Source organism: Galendromus occidentalis, unplaced genomic scaffold (assembly GCF_000255335.2).
Source record: "Galendromus occidentalis unplaced genomic scaffold, Mocc_1.1 scf7180000077083, whole genome shotgun sequence".
NCBI classification, from domain to species: Eukaryota; Metazoa; Arthropoda; class Arachnida; order Mesostigmata; family Phytoseiidae; genus Galendromus; species Galendromus occidentalis.
Window position 1 is genome coordinate 13440 of NW_003805071.1, and position 27857 is coordinate 41296.

A 27857-nucleotide genomic window follows, 5' to 3' on the forward strand; every position below is an offset into this window, starting at 1 on the left:
GTGGAAGAGAAACAAAGATCTTGGGTCGCATCGTCCGTCAATGCGTAAGATCATTACGACGGGACGTATGACGCGGCCGGCAGATCGAGCTCCGGTGCACATGATGATGGAGCGATGGAAGAGGGTGGAACTCATCCAGTTCTCGGGAATCCCGAGTCTTGCTCCACCAGCAAGGAATCTCGCCGTTCCCGCATTTCGATTGTTGGAATAAAGTCGCATTGAGCTTCTACTACTTGCTCGAGCGAGAGCGACCGAAGTCACTCAATTTTATTCATCTTGCATCAGACTGTCTTCACATAAGAAATTCGGTGTCTTGTTCGCGAACGGCTGACGCATGTACGTGTCCTCCAAGAGTCTGAGGAACTTCTCTCGTCGGGCCTTCTCCTCAATAGCGTCCAATTTCGTTACGAAAACATTGAGGAAGCTCAAACTATCGAAGTGGATGGTCGCGATCTCGGTCAGAGTGAGGGGTTTATCGGGCGAAACGTGCTGAGGAGCTACCGCCGAGAGGTCATCGGCAGCGGCGAGTATCGTCTCTGTCTCTTTCTCGGGGAGTTCCGCCGATTTCGCCGCGGTCCTGATACAGATTTTGAAGGTATCGAGGAATCCAGCTCGATCGGTCTGTATCGGCTCCAGAAGATCTTTCCGATTCCTTCGCACAAAGTCCGACTGCAGAGTTTCGAAGAAACATTCGGCCTGTTCTAAGAGCCGGTCCGGAACGAACGACGTTGCGCTCTGAGACTCGATCTCCCAATCCCGCAAATGCCATAATCTTACCCTCAGGAAGGACATTGGTCCCGGGATCATTTTCTTCTCCAGGGCAAGAAAAGCGCGACATCGTCCGCGCATGCGCTCGCGCGTGTGAACCAGATCGATCCAGAGGGCGTCCGAGTCCTTGAAGCCACACTTCTCGAAATGACCGACATGTCTCGGTGTTTTGCGAATTTGTTCCGCAATCCGCAAACAGCGATCGCTCCGGTCATAACTTAGGATCCGTCTCAGGTCTTGAACGAAAAATTTCAAGTGACAGCCCCCGTCCGCCGGCGTCTCCACAACGCCTTGCATGCGGAATAGGATCCGGGATCGTAGCTCTACGATTTGACGCACGTCGTCCATGGACATCGCGACGTAGGAACACAAAAGTTGCATGACACTTGCGCCTGCTCGTACCACTTCTTCCGTAAGATTTTTACATCCGTCCCCAAGGGTTACCGACAACAGAGCAGTTTCGAGTGCCGCCCTGTTTCGCGCGAAGGAATCTCTCCAGGTATCGTTGAGTTTCTCATCGAAGACCTCGGCGATTCTCAGAGCCTCCGACTCGTTCGATCTCATGGCCAGTAGTTTTGCCTCTTCCCAATCCGCTGAGCGATATTTCTCCCCGTACGTACGAAAGCCCTTCAAGCTCAAGCTCTTCTTGTTGAATCTCGCGTCGCCTTCCAATTGATAGATCTCGACGGCGTCCATAATGGCATTTACGTCCGAGCGCCCGAGTCCGAGGCTTCGAGAGCGTCTGCAGACGCCCGTCGTGAAAGCCGATTTGGCAGTGTCCATTCTGATTCTGAAAGGGAACATGGCCGTCATATAAAAGCGCTGAGCTCGCAACAGCAGTCGCACGGTGTCGGGATCGGTTGTGTTTCCAGAGAGTTTTTCCTTCATGAATCGGCGCCACTTGGCTCTCCACAGTGCAAACGGCATAATGAGCGTTGGGAGCTCCGGAATCGCGGCTCTGATCCCATCGCACAGTTCCTTCACGATTTCTTCTGGCGAATGCGACGAGGTCAGAGAGACCGTCTCGAGCGCGCCTTCGCATGAGGGTCCTCGCAATGAGCGCTGCTCGACTTTCAGAAACTCGTGGACGATATCCTTCGGGACCGCTGATTCTGTGGCTCGATGGTGCAGGTCGTTCAGCGTTGAGTTCCTCAATTCTTGGTATCGGAGCACAACACCATCCCACTGCTCCTCGGAAAAATTCTGGGCGGTCTTCATTTCCGGGGAAGCGAGGAAGAGCTCCGAGGTCAGGTTTCGGAAGATCGCTCGGACCGAAGGTCTGGTTGAATTTAAGTAAGCTTCCCGACTTAGGGATTGGTTGCGATTGAACCAGATCAAGAAGTGGTCGTAAGGATCGCAGAGATCGTCCGGTTCAGGCTCAGTACTGATCCTAACTTCAGGCGTATTTTCCACGCCATCGAGCCCCATGGTCAGGACCACGAGGAATATCAGCAGACGGTCCATCGTGTATGGATTTGATACAATGTCAGAAGACGATTCTTTGGATCGAGTCAGAGAGAAGGATATCGTTTACTCAGCTATCGCCGAGATGCGACCTGTCAACAGCCCTAGCGTTCTGGTTGCGTGTGAACGTTCCTTTTGCGGAAAAGTTCAAGGTCGGAAGAAAGGTCTCCCTGCCGTTGATTTTCACAGCATGCCGCATGATCTCACATCGAACACTTCCGTGACTTTGCCAGCGTCAGAAACTTCGCGGACCGAGAACAGGAACAGAAGTTGCTTGACGACAGCTTACGCGCAGATCTTGCTCGTCGTCAAGGCTACGGGTCTCCACTCGGTCTCGCCCTGGCGGGACGACTCGAGAGGGGTATTGAAGGAAGAATCCCACGAAGTTTCGCGCCCTCTGCGCATGGTGAGAAAATGAGCTCGAGCCACCTCATTGGATGATACAGAATCCATCGGATCGAGATCCGGAGGTGATACAAGGTACTCTACGGAGCCGACATTCCAGTGACGTTCAGTCATGCTGGAGCACCGGAAAACGCGGAAGTACCAATCTCAAGCAACGATATCCCGGCCATCTCCAACCAGGCTAGCCTCATCCGAGCCGCTTCATCGGTTCAGCCGTCGGCATCGATTAGGTCCCGAAAGCCGAGAAATGAGCTGGATGCGCCGGGTGGCTTGATCGCGCGGTGACCACGGAGATTCTCTCCTCACATCGTGAAGGTATGACGCGAAATGGTAGTGCCGCGTCTCTGTGCGCGGGCAACGTATTTATGAAGAAATCTCACTCGGAGCTTCCATCGACGTCTCCGAAACGTCGACGGTGCTCGGAGCGAAAGCTAAAAAGCTGCTGTTGAGGAGGAGCAGAGCCATTTGGACGAGCAAGATGGAGGAACGACTTATGTTAGCCAATGCTTCGAACCGAGTCGAATTTTCCAGCTCCGAGCCCGATCATGCAGTCGAGCCGTTGACTCCGTCTCAATCAGATAGATAGATCAGATAAACAGAAGATTCGCCCTCCTTCCGACAGCTAGGCCTCGATCGGGAGAGAGGATCTTCGGACCATAGCAGAAAAGAGAAGAAAGCGTCAACCTCTCCTCAGGTTTCTCGTTGGGAAGTTACCTAAAGTCAAACGAGCGGCTAATCCTCTCGGGCCCGAGCCAGCCCCGAAAACCGCTTTGAGCTCTCTCGCAGCCCGTTTCTACGGACTTCTCTCCTTCTCCGTCACGATCCCTTCGGAACTTCGCGAACCTGAGAAATCTGAAGCTGTCGTCGCGAGTCCGGCATCGGCCCACCGACAGACCGCCAGATGAGCCATCGAATGGCATCGCATGTGGGCCTGGCACATTCTCCCCGGGCGCGAAGTGCTCTTTGACGGCATATTCGAAATTCGCGTACTCGACTCCGGCATCCCGACTGATTAGGCGGAATAGTGGCATGCGAAGGGCAACGGGGGCATGTGATAAAATGAGCATGTCGATGCCCACAAGTGTTTTATCCGAACGACGATCTCCATCTTCATTCCTCTTACGATACCTAATAATTATAGACCTGCCGATCTGCTCAGCCGAGGCAGGTTTGAATCCATCCGCGGTCGGATGAATCGGTATCTTCTCTATGCGGCAAGGATTACCTATCGCTCAATATATTCGAAGTGGAGACGGCGCGGTGTACCTCTACGTCCCGAAGCCGATGCATGGAGCTCGAACGCATGCACAGCGATCCAATCGGCTCACCGGGAGAGATCTCGAGCCTCCGGTGATATCTTGATTCAACCATCTTTCAATTAACCCCTCCGGAAATAGAGAGGTGTACAATTCGACTTGTGGAGATTTCGGAGAGTGAGCATCATCAGACTCCGCCTCCAAATCGTAACGTCGCCATACCTTTGGATCTGGGGTCTTGCCAATTGAGCTCGTGCTCGCTGCTCTCGTACAGACTTGTGGAGATTTCGAAGAGTGAGCATCATCGGACTCCGTCACCTGACCGTAACGCCGCCGTACTTCCAGTTCTGGCTTTTAGCATTCCGAGCTCGCGCTCGCCCTTCTCGCACTGACTTGTAGAGATTGGGCAAGCAGAGTGAGTTTTTGGCAAGGAACTCAGGATTGGGGTTCAGAACTCTACAGGTTTTCTCGAACCGATCTTCATGTATTCTTGTCGATTCCGTCTGATGATGCTTCGCCGTACCTTCACCAAACTCTCTTCAAGAAGCCTCACGACTTACGACGCCGTAGAGCAGCCCATGGGCTACAGAGGCACCGTTATGCCAGGTACATGTTAAACACACACAAGTATAATAAAATAGCAATAAATCTCTGGATGCAATGATTGATAAAAAATTTACTCACAATTTTTTCCCCAATGCGACCTCCCTACCATACCCTAGACCGCAATCTTCCGCTGGAACTGGATCTCCCCCTTACTGATCTGTCGCTCCCATTCGTCATAGGACCCTGGACCCATAGGATTGGTATCTGGAAATAGTGTTCGGAACTCCAGATTGAGTTCAGTATGAGATTCGGAGGAGTTCCACGGCGCGAACGTCTGGATCTCCGATTCTAATCTCGGAGAGGTCATCGCAGACACTTATGGTGAAATAATTCCCCACCCTGCCGACCTTCCCCCGAGCATGATGTATGAGTGAGGCTGGGAATAATTCACGGCATTTTTCTCGAGAATTCGCTGATTTTCTCGCTTGCCATGGACGTCATATGAGGGATCATCAGAAAATTCGCGGAAATTCAGGGCGTCTGGTGCGACCGCGCTGAATTGCCGGCCCTAAATTATGAGCCATCTTGATGTGAGATGTTCCTGAGCTAAACGAAATTCGATAGGAGAGCTCTTAAGGCAAAGTCGAGCGCATAGAAGGTTCATTTCCTCTTGGCTCAGAAGGCTTCGGAAGCGCGAGGGGGCCAAACCCAAGCATTTAGGAGTCAGGCATCTGGGAATCGGGCACTTGGGAGTCGGGCATCTGGGAGTCGGGCATCTGGCACCTAACCCTTCGAGCTGCCATGAGCAGTCATATGGCCAGCGGATCGCTGAAGTTCTCGGAGAATTTCGTCTTCATGGAGGGAAGTCGTTATTCCCATACTGAGGTTCGGGGTGAAAGATGCGGATGCTGCATTCAGGTATTTCGGCCCCGAAACTCCTCAGCCGATTTAGATGATAAGCCCCCAGACGATGCCTGATTGAGAGAAGACATCGCCGAGTCGAGGCTCCGGTCTCCTTGGCGTCGAAGCTCCCGAATCACCTCGGTTCTGCGCTGACAGCCACGAGTAAGAGCACCCTCCGACTCATCGAGAACGGATCGTGAGCAAAGTTCAAGAGAGTGTTTGCTCAGCGATCCTCGGCATGCCAAGAGACGTCGTACGGGGCCTTCCGGATTTGCGTGACTGTGTCGAGTGCAAGGTCGGTGGTTTTTCCGTGTCTTTGTTTTCCGCGGGATGCCGAGAAAAATTGGATCGGATTCGACTCTGTGACTCCGGCTAGAGACTCCCGCACAGTGATTCCGCTGTAGCTGAGGGTCCTGCCGTTTTTTTTCCTCGCGACCTGATTTCTCGATGCAAGTATCCCTTACGATTTTCCTCTTCTCGAGCGGTCAGAGCGGGAGGCGTCACGCTCGGGTGAGACTCCTCCTGTTTCAAATGATTTCATGTTCGCCGAGTACCTCAGCTTTGGGTATGCTGAGAGGGGGGACTCCTAGCTCGCGGGAATTCGTTCTCTGTGTAACGGCCTGTCAGCCGCGAAAAACGAGAGCTCATTGAACTAGTAGGAGCGTTCGGGGAATCTCTCGTGAGCAGAGCGCACATCGACTCTCGCGTAAATGCGGCGTCCTCTGTACGATGACCCACGACAATCATTCTCTTTGTAAGTCACCAAAGCACAATGTATTCATCTGGTTGCTAAGCCGAAGCGACCCGAATCGCCTTGATAATGCTCTGAATCTCTCACACTACCCTTTCCCTCCACTGGATGTTGTAGCCCATGAAGCGAAACTAAGGCTCACGTCCTGACGTTCTGGGCACGCAGGCTGTAGTTCCGGGTTGATAACAATGACCTTGCATGCTCATGGAGTTGCTTCTGAGGGAGACTGTCGTGGTGATCCATAATTCAAGCCCGAGACGCTCGTTCCAGTCACCCCGCATGTCCTCACGATAACCTCGAAGAACTGCAGGAACATCTCATGAGACCATGTTCACCTAGCGCGCTCGCTGGCTCCAAACCCCACAATGGCTTTGTGGGTCGTGTTCCTGGCTGGTCTGGCTGCCGCCCAGCGTAGGTGCTCATTACCTACTTTCGGAATTTTTCGAGCAATTTCGGAAAATGTGTGGATTGCCATCTCCATTGTCGATTCCAACGCTTGTTTCAGAGCAGGCTGTTCCTTTCAGTTGATGGGGATCGTCGATCTGGTCAGGTCATCAGGTGTCACACGTGCGAAGCCGACTTTTCCAGCGAGAGGTGAGTCGGATCCGGGTATTTTTGAATTCTTGTGCGGCTCGATGATTCGAGTCGGAGCTGAGGAAAGGCGTCAAAGACTTTTCTGCTCCGTGCCAGGTATGACATAACCCACCCGTGTCTCGTCGGAGATCGCAGGGACAACAGTCGTGATCTTGCACAATGCAGCCGTAACTCTCGTTTCTGCAAGGTGAGGATGCACATCCCAAACTCTCAGAGTTGGGAAAGTGGAGAGTCGCTCGCGTTGTAGATCTCCTTTCGAGCGAATCATGAAGCCTGAGATTGAAAGATTTCTCGATTTTCCCGTTGCGAATTCCAGGCGGAGGTGACGCGACAGCATGGGCTCCTCGTTTCCTTCGGGCGCAGTTGCGCGGAGTACTGCGTGGAGAATTGCGTGACTAAAGGCTTTGGAATCGTGCGCGAAACTTGTATATACTGCTGCACGAACGATGCGTCCTGCAAGGAAACCGTCGGAGAGACAGCGGCGGCTCCGGTCAGATCTTCAAGGAGGAGAAACTCGACGTCTCAAGCACTGTCGTCGACAGCATACCCATCGCGTGAGCCCTTGACCTTGCAAAAACTTGCCCTTCTTGCAGCTACGATTCATATCTCCCATGGTGCGTTCTCATGGGTGTAGATAGCATCCGGTTATCTTGGAAAGCCCGCAGACCCTGACGAGAAGAAAGATCTCATTCGAGAGAGACCTCGATCGCTCCATATTATTGTGTAGGGTTCACTTCCTCAGGAATGATCAAAGCATATCGTATTCTATCAAAAAGTCATGCTCCCGTGCATACTGGTACATTCCGAGAGATTTCCCATCTGGAATGATTCGGTTGATATCCTCAAGTGGTTAATTTCCCAATAATTGGCTTCGTCACAAAAAAAGTCGACATGATGTAATGATAATATATACCGTAGTGCGTATTCGGCAAATATATCGCGTCCGATTTCGCGCATACGCCTCTAGTCATGATGGGTAGGCGATCGGGATCTTCGTCTGAAACACACTCCGAACGGCTCGCTCCGCTCACCGGAGTGTTCTTTGACCCCAATAAAGATCAATTAAGTGTTTTCCTCATGCTGAGATAAGGACGAATTTTTGGACTTCTCGCTTGCCGAACTCAAAGTGTCGGCTTTTTATAGGAAAATCATCATACGGCTCCGATTCAAATTATTCGATTGCTCTGGATATACGGACAGTCTTGTGTATGAAGCGGATATACACAAACCGCGTCAGCAGCGGCGGTAGCGTCAAGCCGTCTCGTATGGCACCCTCGGGAGCTTTTTGGCCTGTTGAATTATTGAAGCTAGGATCTCTCAGTGCCCTCCTCGGACCGCTCTGTGTCGACCCTCTTCTCCGTCCACGGAGCCAATCTCTGGGCCGTTTCTCGAGCAATTCCGGGTCTAACCCTCCACAACTCTTGCGGTCTCAGTGTCTCGGTCCCGTGACGACGAAGAAAGAAATGAGCCCAAAGCCAATTGTGGAGTCAGTTTTCGTGGAACCGTAGGACGACCGAGTGAGTTGAATGCAACTTGGGGATTCTACGCTTCCAGAAAGCGTCATTCGGGGTAATCTGAGAGCAGCTCGCTTTTGAGGCACGGAACACTCGACTCTCTCCCTGAAAATTGAACAACATATTCAATCTCCTTCGCTTCGTTTGATCTCGAAGGGGGGATCGATGGATACCGCGTGAAATAGAGGTTCGTGACCTTCCGAAGTTCGCTGCGTGCCGGCCGACTCTACCGTCACAAAAGGTCACAATCTGGGGACGAAAAATTCTACGAGTATAAGGCGGTAAGTTTGTCTTCCGTCAGAGGGGAAGCCAACGCTGACATACCCGACCGGATCAGACTTGAAATAAACCAACGCATCTCTAGCAAGCTCGTGAGTACTCCATGACAATCAGCGATGATTCGAGCTCAAGCTTCTTCGCTGTCATCACTGTCAAGGACGACGGGAATACGAAGCCGCACTCGCACTCGTTGCAGTTTCTCTCCGGGACCGTTTGTCGTGCTATCGAATGAATGATTATGAGTTGGACTTCTTATTTCCTTAGGCTCGTCGACTGATAGCTGTCACTGCGCAGAAGACAGAAGCGTTTCTGGCCTGTATCCTGTGGGCATGACGGAGCGGCCGCACTAAGTCAAGATGTCAGCGGTCACTCGGATGTCCATCACCGACCTCCGGTAGATAGTCGATGTCTCTTCGCTGCTTCCCTAGCCGGCTTAACGCTCAGTATACCGCTGACTACTTCAGATAAGAGCAATGACAACAGGAGATTTCTTGCTCCTCGCGGCTTGACCCACGGTGTCTGATACCGCCAGCAGGAAGATACTCCCCCAAGACGTCAGAGATAACACGTGAGCGGTGCCGCGACGAGCGCCCAGTTTCGCAAGCACGCTTGTCCTCTGGCATCTGAGCGTCAAGCTACTCGACGTGGCTCTCCTGTGGCCAACGATCCCTCCGAACAGGTCTCTCGCGCGCAGTTGTTGTCGCCGACTGCGTACAAAGCTGAAGCGGAGATAGCACACGAAGAGGTTCGCCCCGATTGGCTGATTGGCAGCTCTGTCCCTATCTCGGCCCCTTGCTGTTCATGAACAGTGTTCATTCACCCAGTGGAAGAAACTCGGGACCGGAACTCGAGCCAACGAGAATCGATGATCGACCTCGAGTCGCTCGACTCGAGACAATCTTTTGATTGCGTTGCTTATTATAGGAGAGTTCTCCGACTGCTCCGCTCGCTGTCACGCTCGCTCTTGGGAGAATCAAAGGAGGTGGTGAGGGCCTCCGAGAGAAAAATGGAAACGAAATGTCGACGACCGAGAGAGGCTTTCCTGACAGGGCAAAAGAGCAGCGAACCGATCGGGAACGAAGACGCGAACGACAAATCCACGGAATGAAATATCGGATCGGGAGCGGGGCACGTATTCGAGTGGAGTTGTTGCTTTTGCCGTTCGTGGAGGGATACCAATAATCAGCGACCAGCGAGGCAGTCAGCGAGCTGGAGAGGAGCACGTCTGGATTTCACGCAATCTTCCACAACGCGTACGTGACGGAGTGAGGTGTCTTCTGGGAAGTAGGTACTCGAGCTCGTATCTCAAAGCATGGACTTCATCACTTCCCGTACGGGGCGGAGATCATCCGAGAGACTTCCGAGGGCTCCTTAGGCCCAGGTTCCAACGGATGGAATTTCTCCCTCAAAAAATTCTTGCAGCCTCGTAAATCGATTTTCTGCCGTGGGAAATCCGAGGGGGCGGTTTGTTGGAAGGACATCGGACATCCGATTTCTCTCGTTCGATCTAAAAGGAGCTGTTCATGGCTCCAAGCGAAAATGAGAGCTTCGGGAGAATCTTCGGAAATTCTCTGAGGTGGTCCGAAACTTTTCCGCGGTATATATTCGGAGAGAACGACTGATGTGTTCCAAAGTTCCCAATTAGCAACCGATCGACTCCAGGACGCAATTTAATGACGTGAGAGGATGTTTTCTGCAATCCGAAGGGATCCATGCTAGGAGTGCGAGGCTGTGAGTCAACAGCCGACGAACTAGATTGCGGTCCGGTCAAACACCTTTGACGAGCCCCAAGGAATATTTCCGATTGCAGCCGGATTTATTTGCTTTTCCGTGGCAGGCTCGGTCTCTAGCTCGACTCGCTCATCCCTCCCAAAAAACCGAATACCCGGGCATGATCGCCCTCGGAGCGACGGTGGACTGAGAGAACGACGGCTCTTCCGTGAAACTTTTGGTCCCTACAATGCCTGAACAAATGTTGGCTCCCGTGAAGGCTCCTCCTTGCGTTTGATTCGATCCTTTCCTATAAGCAGCGTACTACCGATCGCTCTCAATAAGCGAAAGATGCGGAGCCTACTCATTGTAGTCGAGTTCTGGCTGGCGACCAGCGCAGCCCGGATCGTAGTCGATGACGACTCTGATGTTCAGAAATCTACAGTGCTGTACGACGGCAAGAGTCACGCTTCGGCTGACAAGAGTCCTCCGGCCAGCGCCAATCTCAACGATCTGATCGATGCTGAGAGTAGTGCCGAGGACAGTGACGACGATGGCGAAAGCGGCAGCCAGACCCCAACGACGGAACATGCAACACTTACACCGCCGACAACGTCGTCTGGAACCGCCGGAGCAACAACGTGGGCGACGTCCGATGAAACAACAGTCGAATCCGCGACAGCGATCGCGCTTGGATTTCGAAGCGTATCGACTGCGGAAGCAACCCGAGCGTGGTCTGAGGACGCTCCAACTTCTCCATCAAGTCCAAGTCATGTGAATTATACAGCATCTGGACTTTTGACGAGCCCCGGAACAGTTCCGTATTCGACCGGAGCCAACTCGGATTCTGAACACGGAGCGATCAGCACCGATAGCTTGATGGAAATGCACCCGGAAACACCCAATGAAGCTCCGACTCAAACGACGTTCGACGAGCATGAGCATTCTTCATCGACGACCTCATGGACTTCAGAGCCCACTACGGCGTCAAGCTCCGGAGAGCACACGCAGACCCCCGCTGGTCGCACCGTCTTCTCGACGCATTCGACTGCTAAGAATTTCGGGGGAAATCACGGAGTGGCCATTAGAAACTTCTTGCCGAGGCCGTCGACCACCAGAGCCCCCATGTCGCTAAGCCCCGAGGAAATCGTCGTGTATTTGCCCTTCAACAGGACCGATCAGACCCTGCACATTGACCATCGAAATGAAGGTCGACCTGTGGCGCCGTCTAGGGCTGTGATTGTGCTCCATTGTGTTCCCGCCTATGTTGTTTCGAGGAGACGATACGACGAATACCTTCAACGAGTCGCAGATTCGGCGGGCCTGAGCAGGAAAACTTTCAAGAATATCCGGAGGACATTCCGTAAATTCGCCAAGGATCGGGCTTCGATTCGCTCCGGCCCTTCGGGCGTTCAGGAAGCCGATCGACTGAAAACCTACCAAAACATCAAACAACACTCCTTATCGAGGTGTCAGCCGTGGGAGAGGGCGAACGTTGCTCAGTTTTTCCGAAAGTTGGAAGAAAATCACAATAACTCCCTGGAAATGACGCACGGAATCGCTGAAAAAACCCTCTCACCGCTCTCTCCCAGCACCCGTGAGCGTTTATTGGACTTTCTGAAGGCCAAGCGAATTCTCACCGTGGATGGGACGATCGCAAACCGGCAAGAGTGGCCACAGGTCAAAACGGAAGCTTTCTCGAAAATTATACCGACAAACGAAACTACGGGTGCGGAAGTCTTCTTCAAACGCTTAGAGTCCCGACGACAAAACTCCCGACAGCTCATCTGTAGGGCGGCTACTGGGAAATTCGCCATTCAAAGTTCGAGACAAAGAATTCATAGTGGTCTAGTCCAGTTATACAGGAAAACAAATTTGCCGAGCTCGAATTTCGAAACTTTCATCCGTCTTTGCGGAGCCAAGGCACCAGAATATCAAAACATAGTCGAGGAGGACACCGATGTGGTCAATAGAACGATTGAGCTCATAGATCTCTACCACAACATAAAATATCGAACCTGGAGAAGCGCTCCGAACAGGGAACGTAACGCCCTGCTGCAGTATTTCGCTGATGTCGAAAAATACGTAATCACCTCGTACGGGTCATGGCTGCTAGGCAACGCCCAGAACACCGCAAGCCTAAAATGGTGGCTTTATCGAAGCGCTTTCGATCTCATGGAGCTCGCGGAACCCACGTTCAACAGCACTGAGCGTCCGCTGATGAGTCGGCTGCTCGTAACGGAAAATTGCGGCCTGAAAATGACAAGAATGGGGATGGGCAGCGCGGAACTCAGGAAAGATATGATTTCCTTCAGTTCATATTGGAACAAAGTGGTGTCTGCGATTTCCGGAACCTTCGAGTACAGGGCAGACATTCCTGTATTAACGAGGAGACTCCAAAGAATGGTGTTCTTCCAGAACAATTTCAAAAACTTCCTAAGTTGATCAATAAGAATCTGACGAATACAGAAGAAGAATAATCGCTTCGTGCAGTGCTTTTATGCAGCCCTTTTTCCCGCACGTGATCAGGAAGGCTGCGCGGGGACGCATAGTCCAGAGGAACGAACGGTCAGAGTACTCACAGAGGTTCATCCGGATGAAGCCATCAATCAGTGAATGAGACGTTCCTTGCAGCGCGAGCTGGAAACGCCGCTTCCTCCCTCTGTAGCTCCGCACGGCTCTGCCATGCTCGAGGTCTGCCTCAAGTCGAATAGAGCAAGATATCGATGGCGATTTGGAGCAAGACCAGCCTCGCTCTCTCAAGCAATAGCAAAGCAATGTAGGCTTGAATCTAATCCGTTTTTTCCGAAAGTATAGCCGCTCGACGACGAGCATCTGGGAACATAACTCGGAGTTCCCACCCTTGAAGCGACCGATGCCAAGCTTCCGATCTGGAGCTCGCATCAGCGGGTATAGTCCTCGATTCGAAGGCGGAGGCGTGGTCCGAATCAATGGCAAAGCTTCACACCGCAAAGATGAGCTTGAGGGACCGATCATCCATTCGCGCAAGCTTGAAGTCGATCGATGGGGAGAGCAGCTAATTCAGCATGCTCGGGGCTCGTCCTCCGGATGCATTGGAGAATCCAGGGCTCACTCAAGTTTTTACTCTCCCTCGCATTTTTCAAAGCTGCTTCTCGAGGAAACTTGACGGCTGTACATATGGGACAAGCTTGTCTCTCGCTCCTCTCGGGGACACCCCTTTCGAAGCAAGCAATTCACGTCCTACTTACCCACATTCGAACTTGGAAGACGACTTCGCGACGTGAGCCGGAGCACTTTTCGACTTCAGCTCGAAAAATACCCCTCACCGACATCTCGCCTCACCACGCAATCTGAAGCTTGCCTTGTCTCACTCGACTCTCGCGGGGGAGACGAGAAAAACTTGAATTCACAGTCATCTCGAGCCGTCTTCTCCGAAGTCTCAGATTTCCATCACATCGCTTTCCGCTATAGAGTGACGATGAGGGAAACCTCTACCGTGAATGAGATTCGGAAATGTCGGAGTTCTCTACAATTTCGCCACAGAGAGCTCGAGGAATCTGTCGAGCTGCAGAACGCAGGATCAGACTTTGTTTCAAGTCAAGAACGATCTATAAAACTCCGACCTGAGCGCTCCGCTGCCCCACGGTTCAATGCGCGCGTCATTCCTCGTTTCCGCTAAAAATTTCTAGCTCGATCCGAAACTCGGAAGGGACACAATAGTCTGTCGGTCGAAACCCGCCACAGAATTGGCGTGCCGGGAAGGAAAAGACTCATGATGCGGTCGACTGAGACCCTACACGTCGGGCTCATATTATGTCCGCATTATCTCATGTAGGAACGATTTCCTTGCTACAAGATTGCAGCAGCGGAAGGCGCGGCCAGATTACGAACGTGAGCTGATTCGAACGCTATGCTCTGATGCACCGAGTTCATGGGGAGCAAAGAAGTGTTGGTCATTTGGGAGAAAGCTCAAACGGGGAGCCATCACTCCGCTCCCTGCAGGGAGATCAACATGGTGGCGCGGCGTCAGTTTCCTGATGGATACTTCATCTCGGCTAGCTCAATCTCGCACCTCCGTAATCGAAGAACTTCTCTGACGTTCTGTTAAAATAATCACCAAGCCAAACCTATCAATCAAATGAGCAGCCTGCCAGGTTCCCTGTCTACCCGAAACCCGCCGTATTCCCGTGGGGCGTCAAGCTAAATAACAAACACCGCAGCCCACCGAGCAGCTCTTGACGCAAGCCACAACGCCAGGTCGGAGCGTATTGACTCGCGAGCTCCCGTGTATTCCTTGTAATTTTATTCACTCGCGTTGAACCGTAATCGGGATCACTGCAGGAATCGGCGCCGATGACCTCCTGGTAATTCAATGAATCAAAGCGAACTCAAAAGGGAACTCAAAAGGGAACGCTATACCGAAGTTTGCTCGCTCTAAAAGGGCGCCCGTCGAGTATCGGAAATTCTCCGAATCTCGACAGTCTTCCGATGGTATTGAAAGGGAGAGGAAAAGAAACGGAACGAGAATCCGCTCGAGGACACTCAGGATCGCCAGAAGCGCCCCGCTCGCCTAGAACCGTGTACGCTGAAGATCTGAGCGGAGATATTTCCTCGCGCCCGCAGAGGCCTTCCCGCTTTCGGGGTCGGCAAGTCGGATCGGGTTCCCTAATGAGTGCGCATGCAAGCCTCGGAAGGATTCGATGTCGCACTGCATTTACAAGTTGGCCTCGATACAGGCTAGAGTTCGCGGGCGGGAGTCCTCGGAGGACGGATAGACTCGGTGGGATGGATAAGGGCAGAAGCGCCGGGCTGTTGGTGACAAAGTTAGGCTCTGCGGGGTCGCTCAGGTGGGCTAGCGACACGGCTCCACCTTGTGTTCTCCCTGGACCACCAGGCGCATACATATTCTGAATTGCATGAGGACGCCGCTGGGAAAACACCGCAAATTGATTAAAAACTCCCCCAGAGTCGTCATCGCGTCTACTACACTCCGTGAGTCATCGCTTCAGCTGTTGGCCATGGATATGAAGTTTCGAATACGCAGTCGGAATTTATCGCTCGCCGAGGCGTAAACATAAAGTATGGAAGCTCGGAGCGCCCAGAGAATTCTGCGGCGGGCCGCAGCATAACGGAGTTGAATAGTCTTGCGTAACCTTTCATGGAATGGATAGCGTTGCTCGGTCTCAAGATAAAGGTGTCGAGACCGGAATCCGAACCCAGGAACCAATTCAAGCTCCTCGCTCGGGAGAAACTCCGATCGATCACCGCTGTCTCTGTCCCCGGCCAGCACAAGCCCTCCTCGAGTGGACGCTCATCCTCCTCAAATCTGAAACTTGACGAGCTGAGATAGAGGAGGGGGAGAAGAAGAACACCACTCAGTTTTTGAGGGAAGCCATCGAGATGACGTGAGTGAGAGAACGTGTCGTGAACACTCCTTACTCAGAATGCGACCGAGCTCGTCTATCGAAGCCTACTTATCGAAGCGGTTCGAGGCCTGTTCTCAAACCGATACGACAAGTGATGTCTGGCCCTGGCTACGCCTTGCGTGTCCCGAGTGACGACCGCGTGCGGACAGACTGCCTGCTTGAAGACGGAAGAGGCAACGCGCCCCCCTTTCCCCCATCTGTGAGCTTGCGTCCGTGTATCCTCTGTCGATTTTGGACTACAAGACCCTTCTGGATCCGTTTTTGGTTTTCCTCCGACGCCGCTTGCCATGAACCTGATTTCCTCCGATACATCGCGAGCTGCGGCGGCGGGAACATCTCAAGCCAGGAACGACCCTCGAGAAAAACGAACAGACGATAAAACTACGGCAACGAGAGGAGCGAGGAAGGGGGAACTAGCTCAGCTCACCACCAAGTGAGGCAGGGGCAGAACTTGAAACGGCAGAAATGATGAGACGAACAAAAAGTTTCGAAAGTCTGCTCCAGGTGACGATAATGCAGCGACGGCGTTTGATGATTAGGCCTAACGATATTTTAATTATGGTGTTCCACTGGCGAGGTCAAAGTCGAGAGATAAGCGGCTGGGAGCAACGAATGAACGAGCCACGTGTACCTCCGGGATAGAGCCCTGCCGCCCGGGGGCAAGCAATTAGAGCGAGGGATTTCGTCCAGCGCTTAATAGCAAAAGTTTGGGACGAAAATTAATAGCGAAAATGTCCAACATCGATCGGAGCAGTTATCGATCAGGAGAGCGGCTAATTTTCAATACCTCCACAGCCTGCGAAAGTGGCGAGCTCCCCCAACGATCCCATCCCCTCCTTCCTCCCCTCGGATAAAATCGCCATGGCTCCTCGCTCCCTCGAGTTTCTGAAAATGTTGGCCAATTATTATCAATGTACATGGGGAGCCAGAATTATGAACTCAATCAATATCGAGTGGATTCAGATGTCCCGAATCCGCAGGTTCAGATCACCGATTCAGGACGAGCGATGCAATAATTCCAGAGGCGAAAATGGAGTACGAACACGTGTCAGCGCCAGATGAGAGAAATCGATGCCTGATCAGAACGGAGCAGCTCGATGTGGAAAGCGTGGCCTCTGATAAAGCTCATTGAGAAGGGATTCCGAGAGGATTTCAGATGAATGGATGATATACAGACGTAATGGGACGACTTGAGCGGGGAAGAATCAACAAAGCGTTCAGGAGATCCGAGAAGTGTTGAAGATTGATGGAGAAGTTTCGCGAGGCGCAGGCACCGGATAGGATTTCATTTTTAGTCGTGTCCTGTGACCATTAGAAGGGCGACTCGCTTTTCAATGAAGTTCTTATGGAAATTCGAGAAGGATCAGAACTTTTGGACAGTGGGAGAGGAGAGGGATGAAGGATTCCACGTTCGTTAATGAAGTAGCTCCAAGGAGAATCATCCGATGGTCCACTGAGCGTCCAGTCGCCCGACCGTTCGCCAATGTCGCGGAAGTTTCGGGGATGATGCTTTCTTTCTTTCAACGTTTCTTGCGACCTCTCCAGAGAGAAACTTCCGATCTCGGCTCGTATCTCGAACACGAGACCCTCCGAGAAAAACCGAAATTCCGGGACACGAACAACGCCAGATGCAGTTTTTATTTCCCCGGAGCCTGACTCGCAGATCGGGCGTATGATGCACCTGACGCTCCGCTAGAGATGAGCATAAGCGATACGTCATATCTGAGTTTCCGTAAGGAATCCCCCTCATCAGACCTGAGGACTGAATCTTCATAGCGCTGGAGGAAACTAAAAATGTACACTCAATTTATTCATCACGTCTTTTTACATTGTCGGACATCCCCCGACGTCAGCTTCCAAACCTTCGCAAAAGAGATAATCCTCCTCCCGTGTCAGAACTCCGGTTCGAGATCAGGTCAACACTGAGTCGTCTGACTGACTGACACCTCTCAGGTCGGGGAAGAATCAGATCAGAGACAAATTCGGGCTCCGATCGGTCGCTTCGGATCGTTCAAGGTTTCCTGAGCTCGAACGTGCGTCCGTCTCCCGTTAGTTCACGATCGTCCACCTCGTAGGTTGCCGACAGTCTGTTTCCCCATCGGCGCAGAGTCGGTTGAAAGTCGTATCAGGAGCTCGACCCAGGATCTCTCGTTCCTCTTGAATTCGGAACGAAAATGTCGACTCGAACGATCCCACGAACATCTCGGCTTTCGAGCAGATGATCTGATCGACTATCGCGATTTGGCCTTCAGTTAGCGAGGGCGGACGAGGCCGATGAGATTCGCCTGGAAAGGTCAGAATTCAGAATTTTACTATTCGCAAGGAAATATATGAGGACAGACGCGGATCTCCTTTTCTATTGAATCGAAACGGTCTCCTGGGAATAAGCATTGGGTCCGGCTTCCGGAACAAGCGATCGATGGTAGACTGACCTTCGATTGAATCCGCATGCTCTCCTGGTGTACACGTATCCCCTGCGCAAGCCATGCCCAATTCCGTGCTGTCCGAGCAGTCACAGGTCTTGGGGGATTCGGTGGTGCCTTTGTCGACAGCTTTCACGTTCGATTTCCCTGTTAGTTGAGGCTCACTCCGATGTTGGGCAACGGAGGGACAGCTATTGTCGGTGCACGGTTGATCCAGAGAACGACTGTCTGGGCATTTGGGTTCGAACTTGACTTTCGATTGGGCCTTCACACCTTTTTCCTGATCTTCATTTTCACACTTCTCATGACTAGTTTTGAGCAGATTCTGCTCTGCCGCGATCGACTCGAAATTAGCGCTGGATCCATCGGGACAGGAGCTTTGGAAGAGCGAGGGCTTGCCGACGGAGAGTTCGGGCTTCCCGCAACTTTCCGGGAACTCGCGCGACTCCGATAAGGTTCGCTCCTGTTCCTCGTTGGGACAACTCCCACCTCCAGGGAGAATTTTCTCTTCCATAGAGAGCTCTTTGAGAACGGGATCTTCTTCGACTGACCCACAGTGTCCGTTCAGCGGTCGGCAGGGTTTGTCCAGATCGCCTCGGTTCCCAGAGCATTGTTTGGAGACGACACCTGGCACAGCGACGCCCTTCATAGTATCGGGGCTATCGCAGAGATCCCGACTCGAATTTTCGATGAGATTCTGAGAGTTTTCGAATCTGACCGTAGATCGGTGGTAAACGAGAGTCTCCGGAACGAGTCGAAGGAACTGTTCGACCTCCTTATCGTCACCGTCGGTGGCTAAGAAAACGTTCTTCAAGCCACGATCTCGCATAATTTTCTTCACTTGTTCAGCGGCGCCGCGTATGCTCGGAACGTCGTTCGGCCTGACAATAGGGAAGTCAGAACGTCGCAGATGCACAGCGAGGAACTTTTCGTTCCCAAATCGAGTTTTGATGAAGTACTCCGCTTCGTTCCGCAATTTCTTCGCGAAGACCATGGATTTCCTCAATTTCCAGTATTCTTCGTCGCCAAAACCGTCGTGTAGGACAACCTCGGCATGGTCAATCATCACTGCCGAGTCGTGGGTGAAAAGAGGAGCTAGAGCAGAGCTCACCCCAGTGATTTCCAGACAAGTGACTTTGCGAGCCTTGATCTTCTCCTCATTGAAGAAGTAGCCCTCGTATAATCCATTCTCGAGTCTGTATCCTATGTTTCGGCCGCATTCCACAGAACGAAAGGCGTCGTCGATGTTGTTCGTCAGAGGAGCGTGCTTCAGAACGTAGACATTGTCGATGAGCACATCGCCGACAAAATGATCCATGAAATCTCTGAATTCTATCACTTTCGTGTAGTTGTTGAGGCTTTCGATGTCAAAGAAATTCTGCCACATTAGGCCCGATGGGCCTTTCCAATGGGGAAGAGGACCCCACGGAGGCAGAACCAGCGTGTAACCCACATCCTTGGCGAATCTCGCGACCCGGAGGTAGACATCTCGTCGAAGGTTGAAACCCTCGTTCGGACTCACGTCGTAGAGCAGATATTTTTCATCGGCGGACACCTGGCTCGATGACAGACTGATTACCACAAAACAGCAGATACTCAGCGCCCGAATTGAGACCACCATTACTGAGTTGGGATCTTCTTAGATTTCATACAGAACTCCCTTGTGTTCTCGAATTTTCGAGGGTTGTACTTTCGGCAGATCGACGGCACTAACCCAGATCGATGGCTCACGTCATTCCGCACCATCCACCCTCTCGATGGCTGATGATAGTGTCCCTCGAAATCTCAAAGAGTCTCCAAATATGCGCTTTCAAAGACTGTTCGATTCGGCGCCGCACGAAACAGCTGATGTTTTGATGACGTTGTCGAGACACAGCAGACCACCGCCGCAGCTTGGCGGCCTTATGAAAACAGGCACAGCTACAGGAAGGCATGAATCAGATTCGGCTTGTACGCTTCGGCGAGCTCATATATGGTCGTACGTATGCTCAGGCTGTGCCGATTGTTAGAATCGCAAATCCATGGTGAGCACGCAACAGTAGACCGCAGGGTGGAATCGCGCAAGGAAGGAAGGAATCGCGTCGAGGAGAGACTCTGAACGTGGACAATGATATTGTTCAATGTTCGACCGGAAACGGGCAGTGCCCCTCGATTCTAAGATGAAGCGGCGCCAGGTCACGCGGGATCACGGCCGTCCGTGTCGGATCACGCTTGAACCGGTATCACACCCGCAGTGTTGAATCAATCGAAAAATGGGACTAAGGAACCGCCCGGTTCCAGCCAGACATAGAGCGAAGATCATCGACATCATTGTATACACTCTCCCCGCGACAGATTGCAGTGCGGCCCGCGTTCTCTCCGGACGCACAGACATACGCACAATTGTTCGCTATCTCAAGCGTACGAAAATACGCAAGACGAAGCGATTCAGCTGAATTTCATGTCTTTCTCTCATGTCGTCAATACTCAGGTTGTGGAACTCATTCGCGGTCCGCAGTCGTAATCTTAATACCCAGCAACCTAGCCGTCACACCAGTCCGGTTTGGAGCATCAGAAGGATCCCCTCCGGGACAGAAATGCGGTAAGCTCGGAACAACGTGTTCATAGAGGAATTCAGGAGCCGAGAGATATTCTGCAATAGTCGTCATGGGGTCCGCTCCATAATCCGCGACGCGGTAAAAAAACGAGGCCTGAATTTCCGCGCTGCAATCCGGCGATCAAATCCACGATCCCCTGCTTCAGTGTCTTTCGTGCTTCCTCTTAATGTTGTCACTGATTTCCTCAATATGTTGCGTCTTTATATCTTCCTTTATTGATCCTCTCAGACCAGCGATGCATCTCTCGACATCCGAGTTGGCGAACGTCGTACTCTCACCATCGATAAGCCGGAGACGTTCCTTTCCGACCGATGAAGTTCACGCCCGGGATGAGGAGAAGCACAAATACAAATGTGAGAAGAGAAAGATATCTCAATGAAATTCTCCTGAATCTTACATCAGTGGTAGTTCACCTAGCCCTCCTTATAGAACTCCTCTTACGCATTCCAAGGCGCCGGAGATTCATGTGGCATCTTATATTCCAGGAAAAAGGACTCCCATGGCCGGTGGCGTCGGGTGGTCCAGGAGGAGCTATACGACGCCTAGCTAAAATTGAACGTGCGGGAACGGAAAATTCTGAGGCGAGGGCGTCATACGGAACGTCGGCATCTCGTTCTGGTGCAGGCTCCGGGTTTAGAACAAACATCTGATTCTACCGCGCGATCATTCCAATCTCTCCAGAGTGACAGAGCCAGTATACGAGGAGCTTGACTAACCAGTTGCGCCCCAGCACATGAATTCTTGAAGCAGAGAGTCGCGAGAGGATGATTTTTCCCATATTCCACTGCATGGAATTCTTATGATGAACGAGGTATGGGTCCGATCTCCGGCTGCTGTCGCAAGTCGCCCGGGAAGCTCTCGAGAGGCGGGAGCCGGATTGGATGGAAGGAAGTTCGGCGGGATTGCGGGTCATATGCATTGTCCATTGGATACAAGCGCACCGGCTGAATACGTTGAAGAGAGCAGATACTACAAAGTTAGGGAGCGTATCATATCGAGGCGCAAACTCGCGAGTCCGATGGACCAGAATTCGTTCACATCAGAAAGCGTTCTCATCATCAGTCTTTCCTCGTTCTCTTCCCGCAAAACGCGTGATCGTCCATTCGAGACCCGTGCAAGAGGGTCGTTGCTCATCGCACGAGGGTACCTGTGAGAAAAGAGCTGGGAATCGACTGCTCAAGGCACCGTCAGCCAGATTTCGAAGAAGCCGCTGCCCTGAATAGCAGCATTCCTACAAAATGATGGCATATCCCAGGATCTGGGTTTCCCTGAGGAGCGGATGGGTGGGGCAGAGCGCTAATCACGGCGGCGGTTCGTCACTGATAGAGACGCCCCGACTATCTCCTCAAGAGGATACGGTGCCGGCACTGTGATACTTGAAAGAGGGAGAGCTCGATGGTTCCCACGACTCAGTGCAGTTGAGAGCCGTTGGGGAGGCGATCCGACGCGCACCGTCAGCCTGTTTCCCAGCTAGATTCGACCTCGGAATGAGTCGCCCGCTCCGGCTAGATTCCCAGAAAAGATCATCGGCATCATTTTCCTCGCTCCCCCTACCGGATCGGTTCGATATCCCTTTGATTTTTCCCCTTGCTCGCCATTAAACGGATGCCTCCCCGACCCAACATAAGCGGCATTGCTCGTCATCTTTCGATACGGCTCCCGGAAATTAGCCGAGCGACCTCTCGATTCCATATCCATGCTGATCAGCGATAACTTTTCCAGAGGAGAGAGAGTGAGAGCTTCTTGTTGTGGATACGACGCCATAGAAACGAAACGAAAGCGGCGTCTGCTATGAGCTGCTGCTATCACTACCGCCTCCTCGGTCGCCTGGTTGCAGCGCTCGGTTGTCAGCCAGCGGCGGACGTCCACCGGCCTTGGAAACAGTTACCTTGGTGAGCAAAACTCAGAACAGTGGCGCGATGTGCAAGTCAGCTGTGGTGCCAATCGAAAACGCGACCGATCCTCAACCCAAAACTCTGGTGTCTTTCCCCGCGGGCCCGCCGTAGCCGACAATGTCTCCATAGACACTGACCGGGCCCTTCCGCTCGCTCACTCACTCACTCACTCACTACTAGCTCACTCATGAGTCCGACTACATGTAGCTATACTTTGCGCGGCATACGTTCTTGGAGTTGCGCGATTGGAAAAAACTCCGCGCCCGAATATCCTGCTCCTCCGATGAGCAAGTCAGAGCAACTCAGTGCCATGTCAGACCAACGTTCGAACGATGGGCTCATTCTCCTGTTTGACCGAATATGGTGATGGACACTTCGACGCGATCTTCCAGAGCTGTCAGAAAGTCTGCTCGGATTCCGGGCTTCAGCCCGTCGGCAAATATCTCATCGAACTCGATTCATGTATGTTGCCGAGCATCCGAATGAGTTCGATTTGGTAGCTTCAGCCATCCGTCTGAATTTCATGCGACACTCTCACTAGGGTCGTGGAATTATTCGCCGTGAGAAATCTCCTGCCCGATTTCGGAAGCCTCCACCGGCATCCGAAGAGACTCATCTGTCTTTCTACGGATTCAGGTGTGAGAATCGCGGTCCCTCTCGTCTGCCGCATAATCGGCGATCTTCCGCCCCGATCTGGCGACCTGGGCATGGATCGTACCCTACTCGGATCGGCGCAGAATTCGGCACAGAGGATCTTTAGGTCTCCCTGTCGCCTGATACCGTCTCGATCGGGCTTCCGTTCTTAAAGATTAATCTGGAGTTGGTTTTTCGATTTCGATTGAGTATGGCTCGCAGACTTCGCCTTTTAAGTGTCCGTCTGCTGCGTCATGACTGCCGAAAAAACGAGCGAATCGTGATGCTCTTCGTAAATTACGAACCGCAGTCCCCCGCGAAGGCCCAACGCTCTGAGCTGAATTTTGAAACCCAAGCTTTCTGATGACCGTATTTTTCTAGTAGAATTGAGACCGCGGGCTCGTACGGGTGTCCGATTCGAAACGAAAGCGGCACTATGGCGTTCTGCCAGAAGTTTTTCAACTGTCGCTTTCTCATGATGAGGTTAAGCGGAGGCCCCCTCAGATTCTATGCTGGAACATTTTGCTGTATCCCCCGTCCTGTACCACGCACGCGCGTACTCCGTGTCTCATATAACGGTTTTCTCTCGGCTCGTTGCTTTCATCTGCTCTTCGGTGCAGATGCTTTTCCTTTTCAATGCTCTCATTAAAAAGCTTTCTCTCGGTGCCGCGAGCGTGACGCTCGAGGGACTCTCGCGAGCCGGAACACTCACGGTCGGAGCCGTGGGCGACGTCACGAGAATTTTTTTCCGCTCAGGTTGAGTTTCCCGGCGCTCAGTGGATTCCTCTTCTGAATTCATGGACCTATGCGAACGTAGTTCCTGTGGGTACAGGCGGGACATCAGGCTCACGCGTGGGCGACTGACAACCACTGAAATCCGCCATATCGGGTCGGAATCGGAGCTGAACCATTGGTGTTCGTCTTCTGCTCGAATATCGAGCGCTGTTTCATTCGAGCGGGTTTCGCCGATCGATGATTTCGCTCGGGGAAATCGAGCCCTCGCCTCGAATGCGCTGAATGTCACGAACAGATCGAGGGGACCTCGCTCGTGACACGAGGCGCTAGTTTCGGTGAGGACAGGGAGGAATTATTCGACCAAGAAGTCGGATGGACTGTCTGTATGATGGTTCCATCTAGTTTTACGCTCGATGTTTCGCCCTGCTATTTTCGCTCGCGAGCCGCTGTCTTGTATTGTATGGAACTGTCGACACTTTGCCGCTGAAACCGCGAAGTCGTCGAGACGAACCAGAATTCGTATCGAATCGTGTGGTTATAGTCCATTTTGCTCCTCCCGGCTCACTCGAGCCCATGCTGTCGTAATCGCAACGGAAATGGTAAAAAACGATGCCAGATTATTCAACACGGTTCGTGGAACACTGATCGATCCCAGAGATGGCTGAAATGATTCAGGCACGACTCCCTTCTCGATTCGTGTTCGTCTGTATCGACCCGAGCAGTCCGACTCTCGGGACTAGTGCTTCACAGGAAGACTGGGGAACTGAAATACCTTGCTGTTGTGTTCGCCTTGTTCTCACTCGCGCACGCTACCCGAAAATGCGCTTGCTCGCCGCATGCCGATACTACTGGGAGAGTGGCCATGCGCGTGGATTTGTCAGGGGTGACACGTTTAGACGATTTGTCCAAGAACAAAATCCGTAGACCAGCAATTGTAGGTCTCATTCGCTTCAAGAGTCGATTTACCGAATTCCGAGCTGGAGCCAGAGCGAATTTCGATGCATAAATTCGAGCAGCCGAACGGATACATCTGATGGGCAGGACGGACCCCGTTTTGTCTGAATCCAGAGAGTCAAATGTGGTTATTACGACTTTCGGAGGTCGCATGGGCGTTCCCGATTGAGTGTCCGGCGTTCAGCCCTTCTACGAGAGACCACCGTAGTCCACCGAGATAATTTCGCGAGCGACACGACGAAAAACATGCGAGGCCACAGAAGTGCTCTCATGTGATTGGGTGAATCACCATGAGGGCGCCAATCATACGCACACATTTAATTACGTAGATTGATATCGACCAGTGAGCTCATGCGCGATACCGCCGAACGGTGGTGAATGTCAATGATCGAGAGAGTCCGCCCTATCTAGAACCAATCTCGTCGAGATTCGGCAACCCCTCCCCTTCACGAATCAACACGAAGAATATTGATCAAGAAATTCCCTTTCGACTTGCAGGCGCCGGTAAGATGAATGGGACCGCTGGGATCACTCCGGACTCCGAAACGTCACAAACTGTTCAGATAACAACGGATGAACAGGGGAACTCGACGTATTATCTCCAATCTGCACAAGCCGTCCCCACCCAAGCGTTCGTATATTGTACGACAAACCCTGTCCCGGCCTCAGGTGGAAATGCCGACACCGTGTATACTTCCGCTGGCGGGACGACATTTTACGCGACGACGACCGAGGGACAAACGGTCGCGTTCAGCGGAACGCCGACGGACATAAGCGATGTCGAGACGAGACCCATGTCCGTAGACGATGAAACGTCAAGGGGTCCCGACGAAACGCAGGCGACGTCGCTCCGCGACATGGATATCGTCCACGTTCGATGGTTGATAGACAACTACGAGACAGCGGAAGGAGTTTCGCTCCCGCGGTCCACGCTCTACAACCACTATCTGCGTCACTGCTCCGAGAACAATCTCGATCCAGTGAATGCGGCGAGTTTTGGTAAACTCATCCGGAGCGTATTCCTCGGTCTGCGTACCCGGCGTCTGGGGACCAGAGGGAATTCTAAGTATCATTATTATGGTATCAGAGTGAAGCCAAGTTCTCCGCTTGCGGGTCTTCCGGTCGAGGATTCGGACTCGAACCCACCGCCGGTCATCGTGAGGCCGAAGCCCGTCACCGTGAAGCGATGCTTGGGAATTTCATCGGACGTTTCTCCCGATGTCAAGCCCAAAGTCGATGACATGAACGAGGCGAACCTCGCCGAGGTGAGCCTCGCAGGCAGCAAGGGCTTCCTCGGAGACCCCTCGCAGGCGTTGCCTTCTCAGTTGATGATGGTTCTCATGTCGGGCGAGGGCGAGTTCATCGACGAGAAGGAAGCGTACAATTTCACTCTGAACTATCGCGAATATTGTGAATCTCTCCTGGACGTGATCGTGAATCTCCAGTTCCAGAAGGTGTCCCCCCTCTGGCAGCAGTTCTTCATCACATCCCCCAGTACGCCCGAGGAGGAGAAAAAACGCGACCACCTCCACCGGGTGCTCACGTCTCCCAGCGTGGTGACCTTCATCCGGACTACAGATACTCAATTCTATCACAATCTCGTCCACGTTCTCATCCCGGACGTTCTCCGGCCGGTGCCTGCGGCGCTCACGCAGGCAATCAGGAACTTCGCCAAAAACGTCGAGCAGTGGATGAGCAGCGCCATGCAGAAATGTCCGGAAGAAGCCAAGAAACTCAAACTTTCGTTAATTAACTCATTCGCCCAAACTCTGAGACGCTACACCTCACTGAATCACCTCGCACAAGCGGCCCGTGCGGTCCTGCAAAACTCTGCCCAAATTCAACAGATGCTGCTCGATTTGAACAAAGTCGACTTCCGGAACGTCCAAGATCAGGCCTCATGGGTCTGCGAATGCGATCCGGGTCTCGTTAGAGTTCTGGAACAAGACTTTAAGCGCCAACTCGAGAGTCAGGCTAGTCTAAGCGATTGGGCTCGCTGGTTGGAACAGGTTGTCGACAAAGTTCTCGAGAACACGCTGGATATTGTGAAATCGTCACGTCGCTTCCTATTGACCTGGTCGTTTTACTCGTCGATGATCATTAGGGACCTCACATTACGATCTGCGTCTTCATTCGGATCTTTCCACTTGATTAGATTACTGTCGGACGAATACATGTTCTACCTCGTTGAGCAGAAGGTGGCCCAAGCCCTGGAGAAAGTCCCAATTTCGCTGAACGAAGACCTGAGCCAAGGCGACATCAGTCTTTTCGAGACAGGATACGAAGTTGTTCTGCCGGACGGGTGTGATGTAAAGGACGTTCCCGGTTAACGATGCGATATTTTGTGGAATCGAAACGAAGAGAACATTTATAAGCGTATACATCAGATTAGTCTGCGAGCAGAGGGTGTATATTTCATAAATATTGCGTACTGAACTATTCCATCACAAAGCACCCAAACCCACCGTCATATTATCACCTCATCTCTTCCGGGATGTTACCTTCAATTTCGGAGTGACGAACAAAATAAGTGAGGAACTGCGAAGAGATCGCAGAGGATCTCAATAGATAAATTATCGTAAGGCGGTGCTGTTATTTTTGACTGGATCAGCTCCCGAGCTGTCGGAAGAGGTGGTTCGAATCCAGATATATACCGACAGATATACACCACATATGTATACATATAGGATGATTTCCTTTATTTCTAGATCTTAGCAGAGAGGAACAAGTACTAAAAACACTGAATTGACTGAAGTTCAAGACGTAACGTCAGGGTTGTTCGCACGTGCCTTCATATCTTTGGTAAATTCACATTAAAACGCAATAAAATTGATGCTATGCTGATGACAGCCCCATCAGTCTCGGTCTGGGTGTCTGGATTCTGGGTTCTATATTCCTCGCGGGGGACCGAACTCAGGAGCTCAGCACTCCGAAGGAGGGACCGGCGGTGACGGACACCCTGTGGAGAGCTTTTCGCCGCATCTCCTCGGGCATCCCAATGAGATCGAACCTCCTGTTGGAG

General features: G+C 52.2%; 3 protein-coding genes across 3 annotated transcripts; 2 read left to right on the forward strand and 1 right to left on the reverse strand.

The window, feature by feature from the left end:
- The first annotated feature begins 6458 nt into the window (after positions 1-6458).
- LOC100908119 (uncharacterized) lies at positions 6459-8712 on the forward strand. The gene is made up of 5 exons (XM_003740673.1): positions 6459-6504; positions 6618-6687; positions 6784-6874; positions 7004-7177; positions 8566-8712. The coding sequence occupies exons 1-5, from the start codon at positions 6459-6461 to the stop codon at positions 8710-8712; spliced, it is 528 nt and encodes a 175-aa protein (XP_003740721.1).
- An 8687-nt stretch (positions 8713-17399) lies between these two features.
- On the reverse strand, positions 17400-19787 carry O-fut2 (O-fucosyltransferase 2). Its single transcript, XM_003740674.2, has 2 exons — positions 18031-19787; positions 17400-17883 (listed from the first exon to the last, which is right to left on the reverse strand). The coding sequence occupies exons 1-2, from the start codon at positions 19640-19642 to the stop codon at positions 17648-17650; spliced, it is 1848 nt and encodes a 615-aa protein (XP_003740722.1). The 5' UTR covers positions 19643-19787; the 3' UTR covers positions 17400-17647.
- A 2670-nt stretch (positions 19788-22457) lies between these two features.
- Positions 22458-27513, forward strand: LOC100908403 (DNA-binding protein RFX2). The gene is made up of 2 exons (XM_018638482.1): positions 22458-22510; positions 25334-27513. The coding sequence occupies exon 2, from the start codon at positions 25345-25347 to the stop codon at positions 27163-27165; it is 1821 nt and encodes a 606-aa protein (XP_018493998.1). The 5' UTR covers positions 22458-22510; positions 25334-25344; the 3' UTR covers positions 27166-27513.
- The last annotated feature ends 344 nt before the right edge of the window (positions 27514-27857 follow it).